The sequence below is a fragment of the Alexandromys fortis genome, unplaced genomic scaffold, assembly GCF_014885135.2.
Source record: "Alexandromys fortis isolate MF-2015 unplaced genomic scaffold, M_Fortis_MF-2015_v1.1 scaffold_30, whole genome shotgun sequence".
Classification (NCBI taxonomy): Eukaryota; Metazoa; Chordata; class Mammalia; order Rodentia; family Cricetidae; genus Alexandromys; species Alexandromys fortis.
The window spans coordinates 8663183-8679905 of record NW_026067922.1 but is presented as its reverse complement, the minus strand read 5'-3'; the positions used below and the strand labels follow the sequence as shown (position 1 = coordinate 8679905).

Genomic DNA, 16723 nt, shown 5'->3' with positions numbered 1-16723 from the left:
ACGTTCAGTTAGGCAGGTAAATGGAAACAGGTTTGTAATGAAAGGAAACGGGCTCTGAGTGTGTACCAGCTGCCCAAAGGGCAGAAGGGGGTATGGTGTATAGAAACATTGGCTGGAGTGTAAGGTAGCATTAAGACAGGAACCAGAAATTCTAAGAACTCTTCCATAACATAGGACAATTGAAGTCTGGAAAATGTTAGCCTAGAATTTTCATTTACGAAGGTCATCTTGTAGCGCCCAGTATCTTTAGCACGTTCATTCTCTGAGTTTCTTTTTTTTAATTTTTTTTTAAATTTATTTATTTATTAAAGATTTCTGTCTCTTCCCCACTGCCGCCTCCCATTTCCCTCCCCCTCCCCCAATCAAGTCCCCCTCTCTCGTCAGCCCAAAGAGCGATCAGGGTTCCCCGCCCTGTGGGAAGTCCAAGGACCACCCACCTCCATCCAGGTCTAGTAAGGTGAGCATTCTCTGAGTTTCAATCCTCAAGGATTAACAGATACCTCCTCCCCCAACGCCGCAACCCCACCCTCACCCCAAACCAAACCAAACCAAACCAAATTCCTTAGTTCTAGAATTGTGAAGCAGTTTCGTGCATTAGTAACAACTAGCAGCATTTGAGATTCAATCCTTTCATGAGAGGTTGAAGTCACAGGACAGGCCCATAGAGGGAAGGGGACAGCTAAGGCTCAAACATTCTGGTAGCCTTTGACTCCTACGGGGGCTCTCCTTTTAAATTCAGGCGCCGGCGCTGGGTCAGCACTTTCACTTGGCTCAAAGGACAGGCGCTGAGCGCCATTCTGCAATTCCTAAGGCGTCTGTGACTGACAGGAACAGAAGCGACTCCGCGACAGTCAGGAGCCAAACAAGACTCCGAAGTCCCATCAAAGCCCCAAGTGTTAGCCTCAAAGACGTGGTTCCAGGTTCCCAGCCACTCGCAGTGCCTGAACCACGCAGAGTGGATTTTTTTTCTCCTCCACCCCCAAACTCAGCTTTCCTTCTGGAATCTGTCCCCTTGGAATACAGAACACGAACGCGGGCGGACTGTGTTCTCAGTTGCCAGGGTTGCAAAGGAGCAGCTGGGTGCACAAACCACGCCCCTGGTGCGCTCCCCCACGGTGCTAACACCTACGCTCCCAAGGCAGTGAGGTTGGGGAACGCGGGGGCTGGGAAGGGCGGAACATAATGGAAACCCGCCCCTGATCCCACCCTCAGCAGAGATTGGCAGGGCTCGGGCGCTCGCCCCTGCCAATGGGCGCGTTCCGGGGCGGGCCTGGAAAACGGCTGTTCAGGCGATTTAAGAGTCGTCGGCGCGGCTGTGGAAAGCCGAGTGGAGCCAGGACTTGCCAGGTGGATCAGACGCCAAAGCCAGCGTAGACACGGAGCGCACCCGCACCGCTCTGGGCACCTCACCGCACTGCTTGCCTCCGGGTAGATCTGAACCGCAATCCCACGCGCAGCCAGGACCCACTCGCCACTGCCGCCTCCACAGCACCCATGGGGACCTGGAGACTTTAAAAGGAGTTTGGGGTTTCGGGAGCAGGGAAATCACGGGTACGGATAAGCCGCTTTCTTTGCCTTAAAAAAATGGTTTTTCTTCGTCCGATTGTGTGGATCGTGCGCTGGGGGTAGGAAAGAGAGGGGCTCTTTGGGTTGAAAGCAGACCTTTTACACACACACACACACACACTCCGCACTAATACTCACCACCGGTTTTGCCTTGCTTCCCCCATCTCTTTGTTAAGGTATTTTAGACAGAGCTGCCTCGCCCTGGCGCAGTCCGATTGACTCTGCTAGGGAGAAGGCGAGCAAGGAGAGGGCAGAGTGTACCTGCCTGCATGGGCAGGTGTGCCCCGGTGCTTGAGTGTCCGTGCATTGGCAAGTGTGCAGGCGTACGTCCGGAATTGTGTAGGAATGGGGGGGGGGGGTGAGGCTGACAATGTGTGGTCGCCAAGATGTGTCATTGTGGGTGTATGACATTAACACTGTGGGTGTATGTACCAGGCTGTCAGTGTCTGGACTCCAAGTGTGCAAAATGTTGCTGATGTCAAGTGAATGCTTTTAGCGAGTCTGTTATTGTGCAAGCCGCTGTCAGGGATGGGGTGTGACCCAGCGCAAAACGGGCAGGTGGGCTGCACAGGATGGCAACCACGATGTGAGCTCAGCTTGCTCTAGCTTTGGGTCTTAGGGCTTCACTTGACACCCACCTTTCCGTCTGGGTGTCCATCTCCCACCCTGCCAGAATCTGCGCTCTCTTCGCCCACTTGAACCCCGCATGTTCTCTAGCCCGCCTGTGATTTCTCCTCTGGAAGTTACAGGGCAGGGTTCCCGGGCAGAGTCGGAGGCTGGTTGAGAGGTATGGTGTCTGCTCTGGCCCTCCAGACTGGCGGCTTCTTCTGTGTCCCCTTTCCTACCCCAGGGAGGACCTGCAAAGTTGACAGGCGCAGGCGACTTTGGTGCCGGTGCTTAGCCAAGCTGCAGGCCCCTGGGAAACTGAACAACCTGGGAAGGGGACACCAGGAGGGTCATCCCGGACTCTGATGATGTCTATCCTCTCTCCCTTGCTAGATCTCAGTTCCTGGCCCTGGCCTCGCCGCGTCATTGATGGGCAACCAACTGGACCGCATCACCCACCTCAACTACAGCGATTTGCCCACTGGGGACCCATCTGGGATTGAGAAGGACGAGCTACGGGTCGGGGTTGCCTACTTTTTCTCGGATGAGGAGGAGGACCTGGACGAACGCGGGCAGCCGGACAAGTTTGGTGTGAAGGGCCCCCCAGGTTGCAGCCCCTGCCCAGAGAGCCCCAGCCGCCACCACCACCACCTGCTGCACCAACTCGTCCTCAACGAGACTCAGTTTTCAGCCTTCCGGGGCCAGGAATGCATCTTTTCCAAAGTAACCGGCGGCCCTCAGGGCGCCGACTTGAGTGTCTACGCGGTCACCGCACTGCCCGCGATCTGCGAGCCCGGCGACCTGCTGGAGCTGCTGTGGTTACAGCCCGCGTCCGAGCAGCCAGCTCCAGCCCCACACTGGGCCGTCTACGTGGGCGGCGGGCAGATCATCCACCTGCACCAAGGCGAGATCCGCCAGGACAGCCTGTACCAGGCGGGCGCGGCCAACGTGGGCCGGGTGGTGAATAGCTGGTACCGCTACCGCCCGCTGGTGGCCGAGCTGGTGGTGCAGAACGCCTGCGGCCACCTGGGCCTCAAGAGCGAGGAGATCTGCTGGACGAACTCCGAGAGCTTCGCCGCCTGGTGCCGCTTCGGAAAACGCGAGTTCAAGGCTGGCGGGGAGGTCCCGGCAGGCGCGCCACCTCCGCAGCAGCAGTATTATCTCAAGGTGCATCTGGAGGAGAACAAAGTCCACACGGCCCGCTTCCACAGCCTGGAGGACCTCATCCGCGAGAAGCGCCGCATAGACGCCAGTGGCCGCCTGCGAGTGCTGCAGGAGCTTGAGGACTTTGTGGACGACAAGGAGTAACCCAGAGCAGCCGCCTTCCGCGCTTTTTCTCACGTCCGGAGCTCCTTTCCTGTCCCCGCAGTTCTGCACCCCACGACCCCTAGCTCGCGAGTCCAGGGCCAGCCGCTGGAAGCTTCAGGAACTCACAACGGCACTGGGCGGGCACAGCTACGCTCCCCTAAGACAGCCCTTGGTGTTGGTGACCATGCCGGGGTGACCTAACCTGCGCCTTTCCCCTAGGTTGTGACGGGGAAAGGGCAAAGGGGAGCAAGGACACGATCCTTCCCGAGAGCCAATGGTCAATGATCTTTCACCAGACAGGGCAAATACCCTTTAGTCACAGGGGATCGTCACCCCCCAGATGCGCACACACAGACCAGTTGGAGGTGAGAATTGTTCTTTTGGGGGCACAATTGAACTCCCGAGGATCTCAGAAACCGAGCCTGTCCTGTGTACTTGGGAGCACTTCGGGGACTCCAGGTTACCCTGAGGCTGCCAGGAACTGTTTTGCAGCTCTCCAGCCCAAGGTCTTCTGACAATGCATTCCAGACTCTGGGCTGAGCTAGATAGGTTTGGCTTCCCTGTTTGCACAGCTGGAAGCAGACGCCAGTTCCCGGACTGACCGACCCTTGACAGAAGGGAAGCCTTCTAGGTCCCTGGAGGAAAATGGCTCAGCACATCTTAGAGGAAGGAGGGCTTGCCCGCTCCAGAAAAGGAGCTAATTCACCTGGTGTGTGGTCTCTTGAATGTAAAAAGGAGGAGGCTTTTTTTGCTCAGAACCCCTTGATTGCTTCCCTCCTTGCTCCGAGTTTCAGAGAATCTGGTTTTCCAAGGGACTGGAGGAGAAGGCAGGGAGAATCTACAACATTCCAGAAACCAGCATTAGGACAGCCTAGCCAGTGTCTTTAGTTTGGCTTTTTCTAACTAGAAGATCTTAGAAGGCAGGGGGGAGGTAGAGGTTGTTTTTAAAACCGGAACAGCAGTTTTCCAACGTTGTCAACAAAGCCTACAGTGTCGATGCTTCTCTTGATCATATTTAGCAACCTGCTAATGAAATTTCAAATTGAAATTTTTATTTTCATGGCTTTAATCCATGATAGCTTAAATACTGGGGGCCATTAGGAGTGGAATTAAGCTAAGAGTTTAGCTGACATTGCCTTTCACTCTGGTTTTTCTCAACTCTTATGAGAATTCTGTTTGGGGATATTATATTTACTTTTTTTCCCCCTGACTTTTTGGAGTTGCCCTGTGATGATGGAGCTGTTCATTAGTGTGTATATTGTACTGAATTTTTGTCAGTTCAAGGGTCTGCTGCTGTGGTGATTGCTAGCAAGTTCCATGAGGGTTCTTTTCTTTCTTCATGTTGTATATCATCATCATCATCATCATGAATTTCCTCATTTCATCTTTTGCACCTCACCTCTTGGTCCCCTTCAAAAGGAATCAAGAGTTGGTGGGCTTTAGGGCCGCCTCTGTAGCCTGTCCTGCTGTTTATTCCTGAGAAGAGGGAGGCGCTCTTAGAACCAGGACAGAAGGTGTGTCTTTCCAAGCACGGTTATGTGAAGCTCCTTCCTTTGGGCAAGAGTTGTGGATTTTCTCCAAGGGATACAGCCACAGCCTAACTGGTCGTTACTTGATTCCGTGTGCTAGACACACCTGAGAACATATACAGTGTCCTGAGAGAGTTTGTCAAATCACGGTGTTTAGCTAATGGTTGTGAGCAATTGCATAGTAGTGACAGATGTGTCTCAGTTGAACAGCAAATACTATGTCCAAAGCCAGTTCCTTGGCGTTTGAAAACAATGCAATAAAAACTAGTGGAAGTTAGCCGACAGGGAAATGCCTTTCTCATGCTAAAGGGTTTGTTTCTGTTTTGTGGGGATTTTTTTTGTTGTTGTTGCTTTCTTTTGTTTCGTTTTGTTTTCATGTTGGATTCATCCTCTGATCTTGAGTCAAAAGGTCAAATCAATGAAATATGAACTAAAGTATTTTTCTGAAGCCAACGGAGTGATTTATTTTTTAAAACTGTGTATGCTTTTCCTTTCAGCACATCCAACAGCAAAACTTCGTAACAACTAAACTTAACCTTTGCATGTATGGAGAACTGAAAGTCATTTCTTTCTCTAACTTAGTCTTTTGGCAAATGACAGATCGGTGTCCATAAACCGAAATTCTTTATTGTGTCTCCACACGCCATATCCTTTCCTGTGTCCTCCTACTGTATCTTGGCTCCTGCTGAATTAAACACCATCCTAAGCACTTGTTCCCTTGGGACTCCTTCTTGACATTGTGTCTTCCACCTGTGAGTGGGCAAAAGAAGCTCATTGGTCTCTATCAGATCCCAAACTGAATTACTCCTTTTATGAAACGTATATGCCATGCCAAGAGGGGACTGGTTCATCAGCTTCATACATGCTGAAATTTGATGACAATGAAAACGAAAGCAAGACAGAGAAATAACATTTATGGTTAGATTGATTTACCAAGGACTTAGTGAATGATAATAGTTTTTCAAATTCACAATAAGAAAACAACGATCAAAAATTTTAAAGGGAGTTTTATGGTTTCTCATGCTCCTATGGAAATGATTGCTATCTCTTGGTGATTGTTAGCACAAACCTGTCAGAGTACATTTTATTTTATTTTATTTTATTTTTTGGTTTTTTGAGACAGGGTTTCTCTGTGGTTTTGGAGCCTGTCCTGGAACTAGCTCTTGTAGACCAGGCTGGTCTCGAACTCACAGAGATCTGCCTGCCTCTGCCTCCCAAGTGCTGGGATTAAAGGCGTGTGCCACCATCTCCCGGCCAGAGTACATTTTAGAGAGAATCTTATCTAATTGCTTGATCAGGAAAAAGGGTTTCTATTTTATTTATTTATTTATTTTTGTTTTTTCATGACCGGGTTTCTCTGTAGCTTCGGAGCCTGTCCTGGAACTCACTCTATAGACCAGGCATGAACTCACAGAGATCTGTCTGCTTCTGCCTCTCAAGTGCTAGGATTAAAGGTGTGCGCCACCACTGTCCAGCTAAGGGATTTCTATTTTAAAGCATTATTGAGGCTGCTGTTGCTAGATCCGCAAAAGTTGAAGATCCTTTTGTAGCTGTCACTTGAGTTTTATTATGGGCGAATACTGTTTTCTCTAGAATGTACTAGTTGCAGGAATCAAGCCATGAGTCTTCCACCATTTGCAAAAGGACAATAACATTTTAATTTTAGGACAATTTAGTTTTTGTAGTCCCATGATGTGGAGAGGGTGAAGCTGTGTTCTGTCCAACCCTCACCAAAGCAGAGGCCACCTCTACCTTTTCTCCCCTGCAAAGGGGCATATCTCCAAAGAAAACTACTATCAGAAAACAAATTTAAAATGCAGATGTTTCTCAGAGAGCTTTACTGCATTAAAAAGCAAGCAAACAACAACAGATGCGAAAGGTACATTGGGCATACATCTGAAAAATAAAGCTCTCGAATGCCATTGCTCTTAAAGTATATACTCTTTTGTTTGAAGAAGAAATTCTGTAGAAGTTGTGTGTGCTAAATTAAAAAGAAGAAAAAAATCAGTTGTGTCAATGAGCTAAATTGGTAGGTATAAAATGTCCTTCAGTATTTAACATTTAAGTGACCTTTATGACCGCTTGTTAGTAAAAGAATTACATATGCTAATCTGCATTTAGAAAATATAATAGTTTGTCAGACACAGAAGCAAGTTTTAAGTCCATTGATATTACCTGATATTTTAAGTTCATGTTTCCTCTTCAATATCGTGTTTCTTTGATGACCACTTTTGAATGAATAATGGCATTTTTCAGAAATGTATTTTTTGATGTTTACAAAATGACGAATTTCCTGAGACCTCAGTGTGTTTATCCTCATGCTCTTCCAGCATCCCCTGATGACTGTTTCTCTTCTGTTTTCAGCATCTCTAAGAATTAAAAGGGTCAAGTCACCTAACACAGAGAGTAAAGTAAAAATGAAGGAAAATCAATAGTACCTAACACAGCAATAGAAGGCCCCTAATTTTCTCTTCTCCGCATGCCTGTTTTTAAAGCTCCTTGCTGGTTTTTTTTGCTTTATTTTATGTTTGCCATTGGTGCTGAAGTGGAATTTGGGCCCTACGCATGATGGAGCTGTGGCCCATCGTGTCTTTTCTGACAACAGATGAAGATACTGGCTTGTGTTTGCTTTTTGAGAGATGATTTGCCGCATGCAGGAAAGACTACCGATGAAAAGTGCAGACTTCCCTGCTTGAAATGTTAAGAGCTTCTGCTGGAGAATATTTCACCTAGACCCTGTCAGTTCATTTTCTTTAATAGTTAAAGTTTTAACTATTAGAGGAATACACATATGTGACTGTTCATAATGATATTCGCGTACATTTCCATATATAAATTTCTGCCAATAGCTAAACATTTTGTCACACACACACACACACACACACACACACACGGTGGGTGGAGGGACACACACACAAGCCCGTAGATTTTTTTTCTTTAAAGACCAGAATGAAAAGTAGCATAAAATTTATAAAAACAGAAGGCAGAATGTCCAGGGGTTAAGTGTTAACATATTTCATGCTTACTTGAGCAGCAAAGAGCTGTGGCTACACCAAGCACAAACAACAAATTTAAACAGTTAGCTTTTAGTTGTCCCCCGCCCCGCCCCCCCACACTGCCACCCACTGCTAATTATCATTTTAATTTTGGCTTGTTTGTTGAGACAGGGTCTCACTATGTAACCCTGGCTGGCCTGGAACTTTCAGTGTAGATCTGGCTATTGGCTTCAACCTCAGAATGGTCCTCTTGCCTACACCTCTTGAAGGCTGGAATTATGAACAGGTACTGCTATATCCAGCTTAGTTTCACCTTTTTGACTAGAAAAACATAATCAAAAGCAAGATTCAAAGGAAAGCTGAAAAGATCAGGAGGTAACTGATAAAAGAATAATGATGGGGGCAACAGTGGAGGTTATGAAACGTAATGAGTTAATAAGCTTTACAATGGGGAATAACTATTCTCCATTCTAACTGAAGACAACAGAGGAAACCTAAGACCATATTTTCTTACCTTTCAATAATGTATGAGGGTCTCTCGCTGCATGACTCAAAGTTTACCTTGGAGGCTGTATGTTACCTCACTGGATGCCACAATGTAAGTATTTCAAGTGTTTGAATATGTTGGGGGTGGAAAATGGTCTTTTCTGCCCTTGTTAGGAGGGCGAGTTAAGATCCACGCTTTGGGTGCAGCACATCCATGGCAGCGGGCCACCAGCTTCAGGCTTTCACCAGTTTCTCTGGTGTGGATGACAGCAGCTGGCGCATAGTAGGCACAACAGGTGTCTTGATTTGATGGTTTTTAGTAACTCTTGATCACTCAGAAATTCAAAGAGCATACCATTTGCCTTAGGTATGGAGGTGGCATAAGCTTCCATTGCTAAAATTGACAAGGACGCCTCTGGGAGCTCACAGAACTGCTCCTCAGGAGGCTTGGGCCCGAGGGCTTCATATTCAAGGGTGTCTGGAATATTCAGTTTTGCCTCTAGAAAAGTCTAGGGATTCAAAAAATGTAAAAGCTCTTCTCTTGTCTTTTGGTCAGAAAGATGAAAGCAAACTATTAATTCTGACTCTGGCTTCTCCCACATTTGTCTCTCTCTCACCTCAAAGAGGGATTTTTCTTGCACACAATCACAAGATTATTCATTCAGAGGAAGTTATTATTGCAGCTCTTGCTACAGTCATAAAACATAAAAACGTTCTTCGTTTGTAGACAAAGACAGAAAGCAGACTTACCTTGCTAGGATAATTAGATTTGATGTCATTTGGTCAGGGTTTTTAGTTTTGTTTTTTTAATTAAACATTACTCATTAGTAGACACTAAGATAATTGCTATGCTTGTCAGCTTTTATAATCCATTTACTTTTGTATGTTAATGTAAGTTTCAAACTTAGTTTTATCTGAACAGTAGGTATTTATGAAATACTAGGTATGAATAGAGCCAATATCTTAATTTCCAGTTCAAAACAAATGCTCCGAAAGTCAGTGTAAGCCAGGCACACACATATCGTCCAAACCTCTGGATTCTGAGTCAGGAAAAGTGTAAATTTGAGCCAGCCTGAGCCACACTTTGAAAGTCCATCAAAACAACAATCCAAGGTTCAAGCAACAATAGTGACATCATATTTGACTTCTTCTTCTTCTTCTTCTTTCTCTTTCTCTCTCTCTCTCTCTCTCTCTCTCTCTCTCTCTCTCTCTCTCCCTCTCTTTCTCTCTCATTCTTACTTTCTTCTTTCTTTTTCTCTTTTTATTTATTATTTTTATTGCTTCCAGCAGCAATTGTCTGTGACATCAATTCATATATTAATATTCTGTACATGTTCCAGAGGGAAACATGAGAGTATTTCATTGTAAGTATACCGATGTTTGTATAAGTTATTATCAGTTCAGCTATTTCTCTGCCTCCAAAAGTTCTACAGCATGCCAGCTTTTCACCAAGTATGAAGCCCACTGTCTTCAGTTTTCAGATGCTCCTAAAGAGTGCACACATCTGTGAGAGTCACTGAGGATAATTTTAACAGGCTGCAGTTCCCAATTGCACACTCTGTCTTTTGTTTCCGACTGGTAGCATGTGTCTGGGGTTGCGGGATCTGAGCCCAAAAGAAGCATGGTTCAGGATAGTACTGAAGGACACAGCTCACAGAACTATAGTGTGCTTCCATTAGATCTAAATCCCAGATAAATGGCTAACAGTTGTTAGAGAATCTATGCGTTATATCTATGATATAGCTAACAGTAGAAGCTATGCTTAGGGAAACTAGATGGTAAATGATCACACCGTACCTGGCCATATTCAGGAGGAAGTGTACCATCTCTAAGGAGTCGCCTTAGTGTCGACCCTGAGGTTCAGAGTTGTCAAACTAAGAGCAGACATCCTACCCACAGCTCTAGGGCTTTCACACCTCTTATGTGTCTTTTGGGCCCAAACTGTGTTCATATGCAGGAATAAGCCGAGATTTCAGAGCCCTAGAAAGACTAGTTCACAGGACCCATAATTACTGAGGGAGTTGGATGTGTCTTTGTGAAAAAGGATTGGCAAAAGGCTTTCAAGCATCCCCACCTACCCTTCTATTACAGGATATGCCATTGAAGGTTTTTATTTTCTGTGTAAACATTTCCTGAATACAACAAGAAATACTTTACACCAGTTGTTTTAATTACACGTCTTATTTAGTCAAGTTGGATCCCCACCTGATACCCTGTTGTTCCCATGGCTTCCTCACTTATCTCCCCTCCATGGTTCTTCTATCTGAACACCTGTGGTCATGGTGATTTTTCCACAACAGTTTTGTTGCTCACAAAATTCATCACCACAGAGGCTAGTAGGACAATCATGATCTTATACATTGTGAACCTGTCCCTTTCCAGCTGCATGTCCTACAGCTGTAGGGTTCAAGCCACCTATATTTTGTAGAACATGCAGTTTTAATGCAGGCTTCCATGATATCCTATCTTGTCCATTTTATCAGCTTTCCCATCTCTGTTCTAGAACAACAAACCCATATTTATTTACCTTTCCTGACCAAGATCCACCCAAATCCATAGAGCAATTTTGGTAATTTTCTTCTGGAAATTTCCATTGTACTTTGCTTAGGACACTGACACGCACTCTTTCTTCTGTGATAAATGTCAGTTGGGTCTCTCCTCTCATGCCTGTTTGATCTGCAGGGGACAAGGAGACCCTGTACTTGCTCATGTTGTATAGCTGCAAAGCCTATCACTATCTAATTGAATGGATGGGAAAACCTGAGAAGGGCAGAGATAGTTTTCCATGGTAAAAAAATTACCAAAATTTGAACATGAATTTCTGTGGGACTCTCTATACATCACTCAGTGAGAGACTACTTTCTATTCAGGAAACTAGCTCAAATCATGAAAGCTTGCTATTGCACCATATTGCAAATTTTGCTCTATATTACAACATATTGCACTATGTTACAAATGGTTAAGAGTTTAGCTATATATAGTGTAAGAGTTTTCTCTGTCTTCAGCATAGTGATATATACATTTCTTCATGAATGACCTTCATGATTTTCATGCCTATGAGAGTATACTCTTGGTAACTTAATTTCTGCCTAGGTTACACAACTTAACTGCAAATTTTATAGGCAACCAAGGAGTGGATTTCAAAATATAGACATGAAATAAGAAATTTTAAATGTGATTTAATGGGCTTAAGACTCTGCCCCAAGATGTTCAGTCAATATAGAAAAGTCTACTGAAAACCGAAGACCTCTTTGCTTCTTGCAAGGTAAATTCTTCCCAATCTTACCCCTAAGCAATTATACCTACATCATGCGTGAAAAAGGATAAGTCTACTTGCTTGACATCCCTATGTTGGTGGCAGGGTGTGAAGAAAATCAGCCTCCTTTGATTGATGCCATTTGGACCTCCAGGCTGGTTGAGCAGCTAGAATAATTTAAAATGAAGTTGAGCACTAAAAAATGTAGCTAAATTAATGTCTTATGAAATATATATGCTTCTATATTTTATATTTTTATCCAGAATTCTTAGGAAGAGAGCCCTGGAGTTTTCCAAGAAGTTATTATTTTCTTCGAACCCCTAGGTGTTTAATAGAATTTAATATGGTTTGGGTCAGGCTGTGGTTGTCAGTACCTAAGGAAAAACCATTTCAGCTTGGCATTTTAAACTATATATCCTGTTATGTGCAAGGTGGGGGCTACCTAAGCTCAGGAATGACATTTTAGAATGAACTACAAATACTAATTTTAGATTTGAAATCTAAAGAATCGGGGATACTTGTGAGGCATAACTTTCTCCCAAAGACCAATTTCCAATGAATTCCAAAGTAGACAGAGGAGGTTTTTCATTAAGTATCTTCACCATTCTCATTTCAGAATTCAGAATTTGGCCTTATCTGGGCATGATCTTATGAGACAGGGTTGACAAAAGAGAACAAAAAAGATCAGGCTATTGGTAAGTTTTTCCAATGTCTATAGACTAAAATAAATAAATAAATAAATAAAATTTAAAAAACCATCCAAGTGGAGCCTTAAAGGGCTTTCCATACCTTAATGCAGAAAAAAATGGCTCCTACACAGCACTAAAAATTATATTCTATTTGGTCCCACTCACCCTCCCTACAACGCTTACAACTTCTCTGACCTCCAGAGTATCATCCTGACCTATATATAACTACTGAAAGCCATATGCAGTAGTAGATCTTACCTGACTCCTAAAACTTATCACGGTGTCTGGTTTATTTCTGGAGAAACTCCTTTTCCCCTACCTGGCCCTATTTCAAAGCCACCTCTGTTCCACATCTTGGAAAGATCCTGGTTTCCCCTCAGGGCTGTTCTATGGAGCTCCTCTTCCTGTCACTCCATTTCAATGGCCACAGGCAACATGGAATCAATAAGCCCAGTGAATCCTCCCACACTGAGTTCCCAGGACAGTTTATCCAAAGCTTGAACATGTATTTCGCCCATATACTTTTCCAATTTTCAGGATCCAAATTCCATCAAAGACAGTTAAGTTAATAGGAACCCATTTTGCCTTTTGAAATAAATTTACTCTAGAGTCAGGACCTGACACTGCCACGTTTGGTTTTAGTAGTAGTTATTAACTTATCCACATTTGATGCTCAGTTGGTGCTGATATGACTCAACTCCATTAACTTTTTGCAAAAGTAACAAACCTTATTACGACAACAGTAAATGTTATATTTATTTATGAATTTCTTCCTCTAGTTATTGATTTTGAGATAGGTCTCCTGCGGCCCAAGCTTACCATGTAACCAAAGATGACCTTGAACTCTGGATCTCTTTCTTCCTTCTCCCAGTTGCTGGTATTAGAGTGTGAGGCTTGAGCCTAATCCTTTGTCTTCAGTCACATGATAACAAAGTTAGCCAAACTTCAAGAACTAAAACTATAAAGCAGGCCTCACATCCAATCAAGAGAGCAGCTAGTTATCAGGTAAATAGTCTTCCATTCTTATACTGGTGGGCATTTCTTACCTGGAATGTCAACATTGTAACATTCGGGGTCCAGCACTGGATAATGCTGGTGGTATCATCTCTTCCCCAATCAGCAGAAAGCATCTTCTAACACCATGAAAGCTATCCAGTAGGGAAAATTTCCTGGTCAGTTAAAGACTGACTTCTCTGTTACTATTCAAAGTGATAAAAAATAAGCAACAAGTTTGTGCTCCACTATCAGTGTCACAGCTATGGAATAAATTCTTCTCTACTCAAGGCTTGGTGAACATTATGGAGAGCCAGAGAGTGAGAGAGCCAGAACACAGGGAGGGATGTTGGAAAAGGATGTGTTTTAGATGTGATACATCTGTTGCACACATAAATCCAAGCAATGATAGTTATCCACCCAGTTTCTGTGCAAGATCAAGTGGCTTAAAAATTCCAACTTAGATGTGCTGGGGTCCTAAATGAGGCTGCTATTGGTGTAGTTGATGGCTGCTAATGGAGAAAAGGTCATTTTTCTTTAGGAGTGTGGACATTGGTAGATTCTTTGTGTCCCCCTGGATGACCCCATACCTATGTGCATATGAATGGCACTAATTGGACTCTGATATTAATTGATTAATTAGAAGGAGATCTGGTGATCGAGACAGAAACATCATTAGCTCTAATCTACTACAGCCTAAAGCATAGCTAATTATGAAGGTACAATTATTTTTAATTCTATAGTTTCTAAGAAAAGGGCATAAGAATATATGCATTAAAGGCATTGAAGATTTGAATGGTGTTTCCAAAATAATTACACATTTCTGATGGATTTTTAATAGTTTTGGAAAATAGAAGTAAATATTTTATTCTTGTCACTTAAATATAATAGTCTATCATCTGATATTACTATGTAAAAGTCTATTTGTATCCTATTTGATCCTAAAATAGCTCAGAAGGAAGATTTAAGTGTACAGTGGCAAAGACCTTTTGCTGTTGAGCTATCACAATTACTATGCTATTAAGTACAATTTACCAATCAGTTTATCATGCACTGTAGACAGGATCTTTGATTGATAGGTAGATTGGTTTGTTTATTAAGACCTTGTTTACAAGGTTGGGATGAATTGTGTAATGGAAAGATTGCAAATATTGAGGCTTCCTGGAGTTGGCTGAGTCCAAAGCAGTTATGAACTCTGAAGGGATAATCTCATTCAAGGAGAGACAGGACAGCTCCAGGATGTGTCAGCCACAGTGACCTGGTCAGATGCATGCTCCAGAAAGTCTTTTAGGGTCAAGACTCACTAATCAAAGAAAAATCACTACTTGAATTGGATGGCTACTAAGCCAGAACTAGTCACTCTAAGAAGTGATATTGGTTCACAATTTATACAGCCACTCAGTTATGAAGACCGTTATGCTTAATTCAAAATGGTCTCTGCTAAAGAAATCTGTGAGGTGTGATATTTTTTTATTTGTCCATAAATAAAAACATAACTTTTAGATAAATCAAACCTAAGTCTGTTATCCAAAGAAACTAAGCTGTCTCCTATTTTGAAAGCAGCCCTTGGCAGAAAGCCTGGGTTTTTTAAATGCCTCTACTAATTGCAGCAAATATCTCCATAAAAATCCAGACCATTGTACAAGCAAAAAGCATGTCTTCTTATATGGAATTCCCATTTGTTTAAAAAAAGGAAAAGGAAAATTCCATAATCCATGCAAAGGTGGAAAACATTGCCACAAATTCAGGTTCAAGTGTGCCAAGACTGTACTGTACTTCCTTCTATAGCAAATCTTATGTTAATGAATTCCAAGGAAAACAGCTGACTTTATGTATTTATTTTAATAAGCCCGTGAAAACAGTCCATTTGCGGTATAAAAACCCCTTGTCTTTTAAAAATGCTAGACAGAATATTTTAATAAATTAAATTTGTCTGCCTGTCAAATCTGTCAAGATGACAAGAGCCCTCAAGGTGGGTGGCTAATATTGGCGCCCTATTCTTACAATAGGATTACATTTGGAATTTAATATGGGCTACTTAGGGGAAGAATCCAACTATCAGAATAACTTTAAGCAGCAAATTCTAACATAATTTTAACTCTCCAAAATTACAGGGCTAGCTAGAATGATTTTGCTTCCTTGGAAAACTCTATTATCTACAAAGGTGTCTCAAATGTATTTGTTTATACTAATGAACTAATTTAAGAAGAGATGTCCCCAGCATCAGGAAGTAAACTGTGGACATAGACTCACAGATTTGGAGCTGAGGTCATCAGTTATCATCTTAGTGAACCTTAGGTCAGCTGGGATCTCACTGTCACTGGTGAGCAAATGGGAGCATTGAGACTTGGTACGAGGCAAGTGCCACTTCAAGATCACATCATGAACTTAAATAGATGACTTAGGATGTAAGATGCTTGCCATTCATCTATGAGGAGCTGAGCTTGACCCCAAGAACATAGAAAGACAGGTGCTGTGGCACATGTTTATATAAAAACACTAGGGCTGGAGAGATGGCTCAGAGACTAAGATCACTGGCTACTCTTCCAGAGGTCCTGAGTTCAATTCCCAGAAACCTCATGGTGGCTCACAGCCATCCTTAATTTGATCTGGTGTCCTCTTCTGGCCTGCAGACCGAACACTGTATAGATAATAAATCTTAAAATCAAACAAACCTTGAGGAGACAGTGACAAAGGTGTCCCTGGAGCTCACTGGTCAGTGGAAGACCTTAGCTCAACCAACAAGCTGGACGGCTCTTGAGGAGCACAAGAGGTCAGCCTCTGGCTTCCACACAGAGACACATGTGAATGCATATCTGCCTACCCCCCCCACCACACACACAAGTGATCACATGTCTTGCAGTTAGCCCACCACCATTATCATCCGGGTATTCTAATCTGAAGCCATTATCCTGATTTATATGATTTCCTAGGATGATTAATGCCTCCCTTCTCCTTACAGAGAAAAAAATATAGTTAATATGTTCTGGTAATGTGTTAGAGTATTTATAGCAAACCTCTGGTAGACAGTGGTTAACAGCAGTGAGCTCTTTTAACGTTAAAATTGTATGCATTAGACACTAAGGCTACCCGCCCAGAGCAGTGAGCCTCAAGGTCCTCAGTTAAGAGAGCCCGGCACCCTCAGCCTGGGCTCCAGGGGCTCCTGTGCTGTCCTGGATCCTGCACTGCCTGCCCCGTCCTTCCTTCTGTCCCTGGATCACTGGGCTACCAGGCGGCCCTGTTTAGGTGCTGAAGAGTTCCATCTGGACGGGTGAGTGTGTGCTATCCAGGGGC

General features: G+C 43.8%; 1 protein-coding gene across 1 annotated transcript; it reads left to right on the top strand.

The window, feature by feature from the left end:
• Positions 1 to 1259: 1259 nt before the first annotated feature.
• Lratd1 (LRAT domain containing 1) lies at positions 1260 to 6942 on the top strand. Its single transcript, XM_050142011.1, has 2 exons — positions 1260 to 1551; positions 2566 to 6942. The coding sequence occupies exon 2, from the start codon at positions 2602 to 2604 to the stop codon at positions 3478 to 3480; it is 879 nt and encodes a 292-aa protein (XP_049997968.1). The 5' UTR covers positions 1260 to 1551; positions 2566 to 2601; the 3' UTR covers positions 3481 to 6942.
• The last annotated feature ends 9781 nt before the right edge of the window (positions 6943 to 16723 follow it).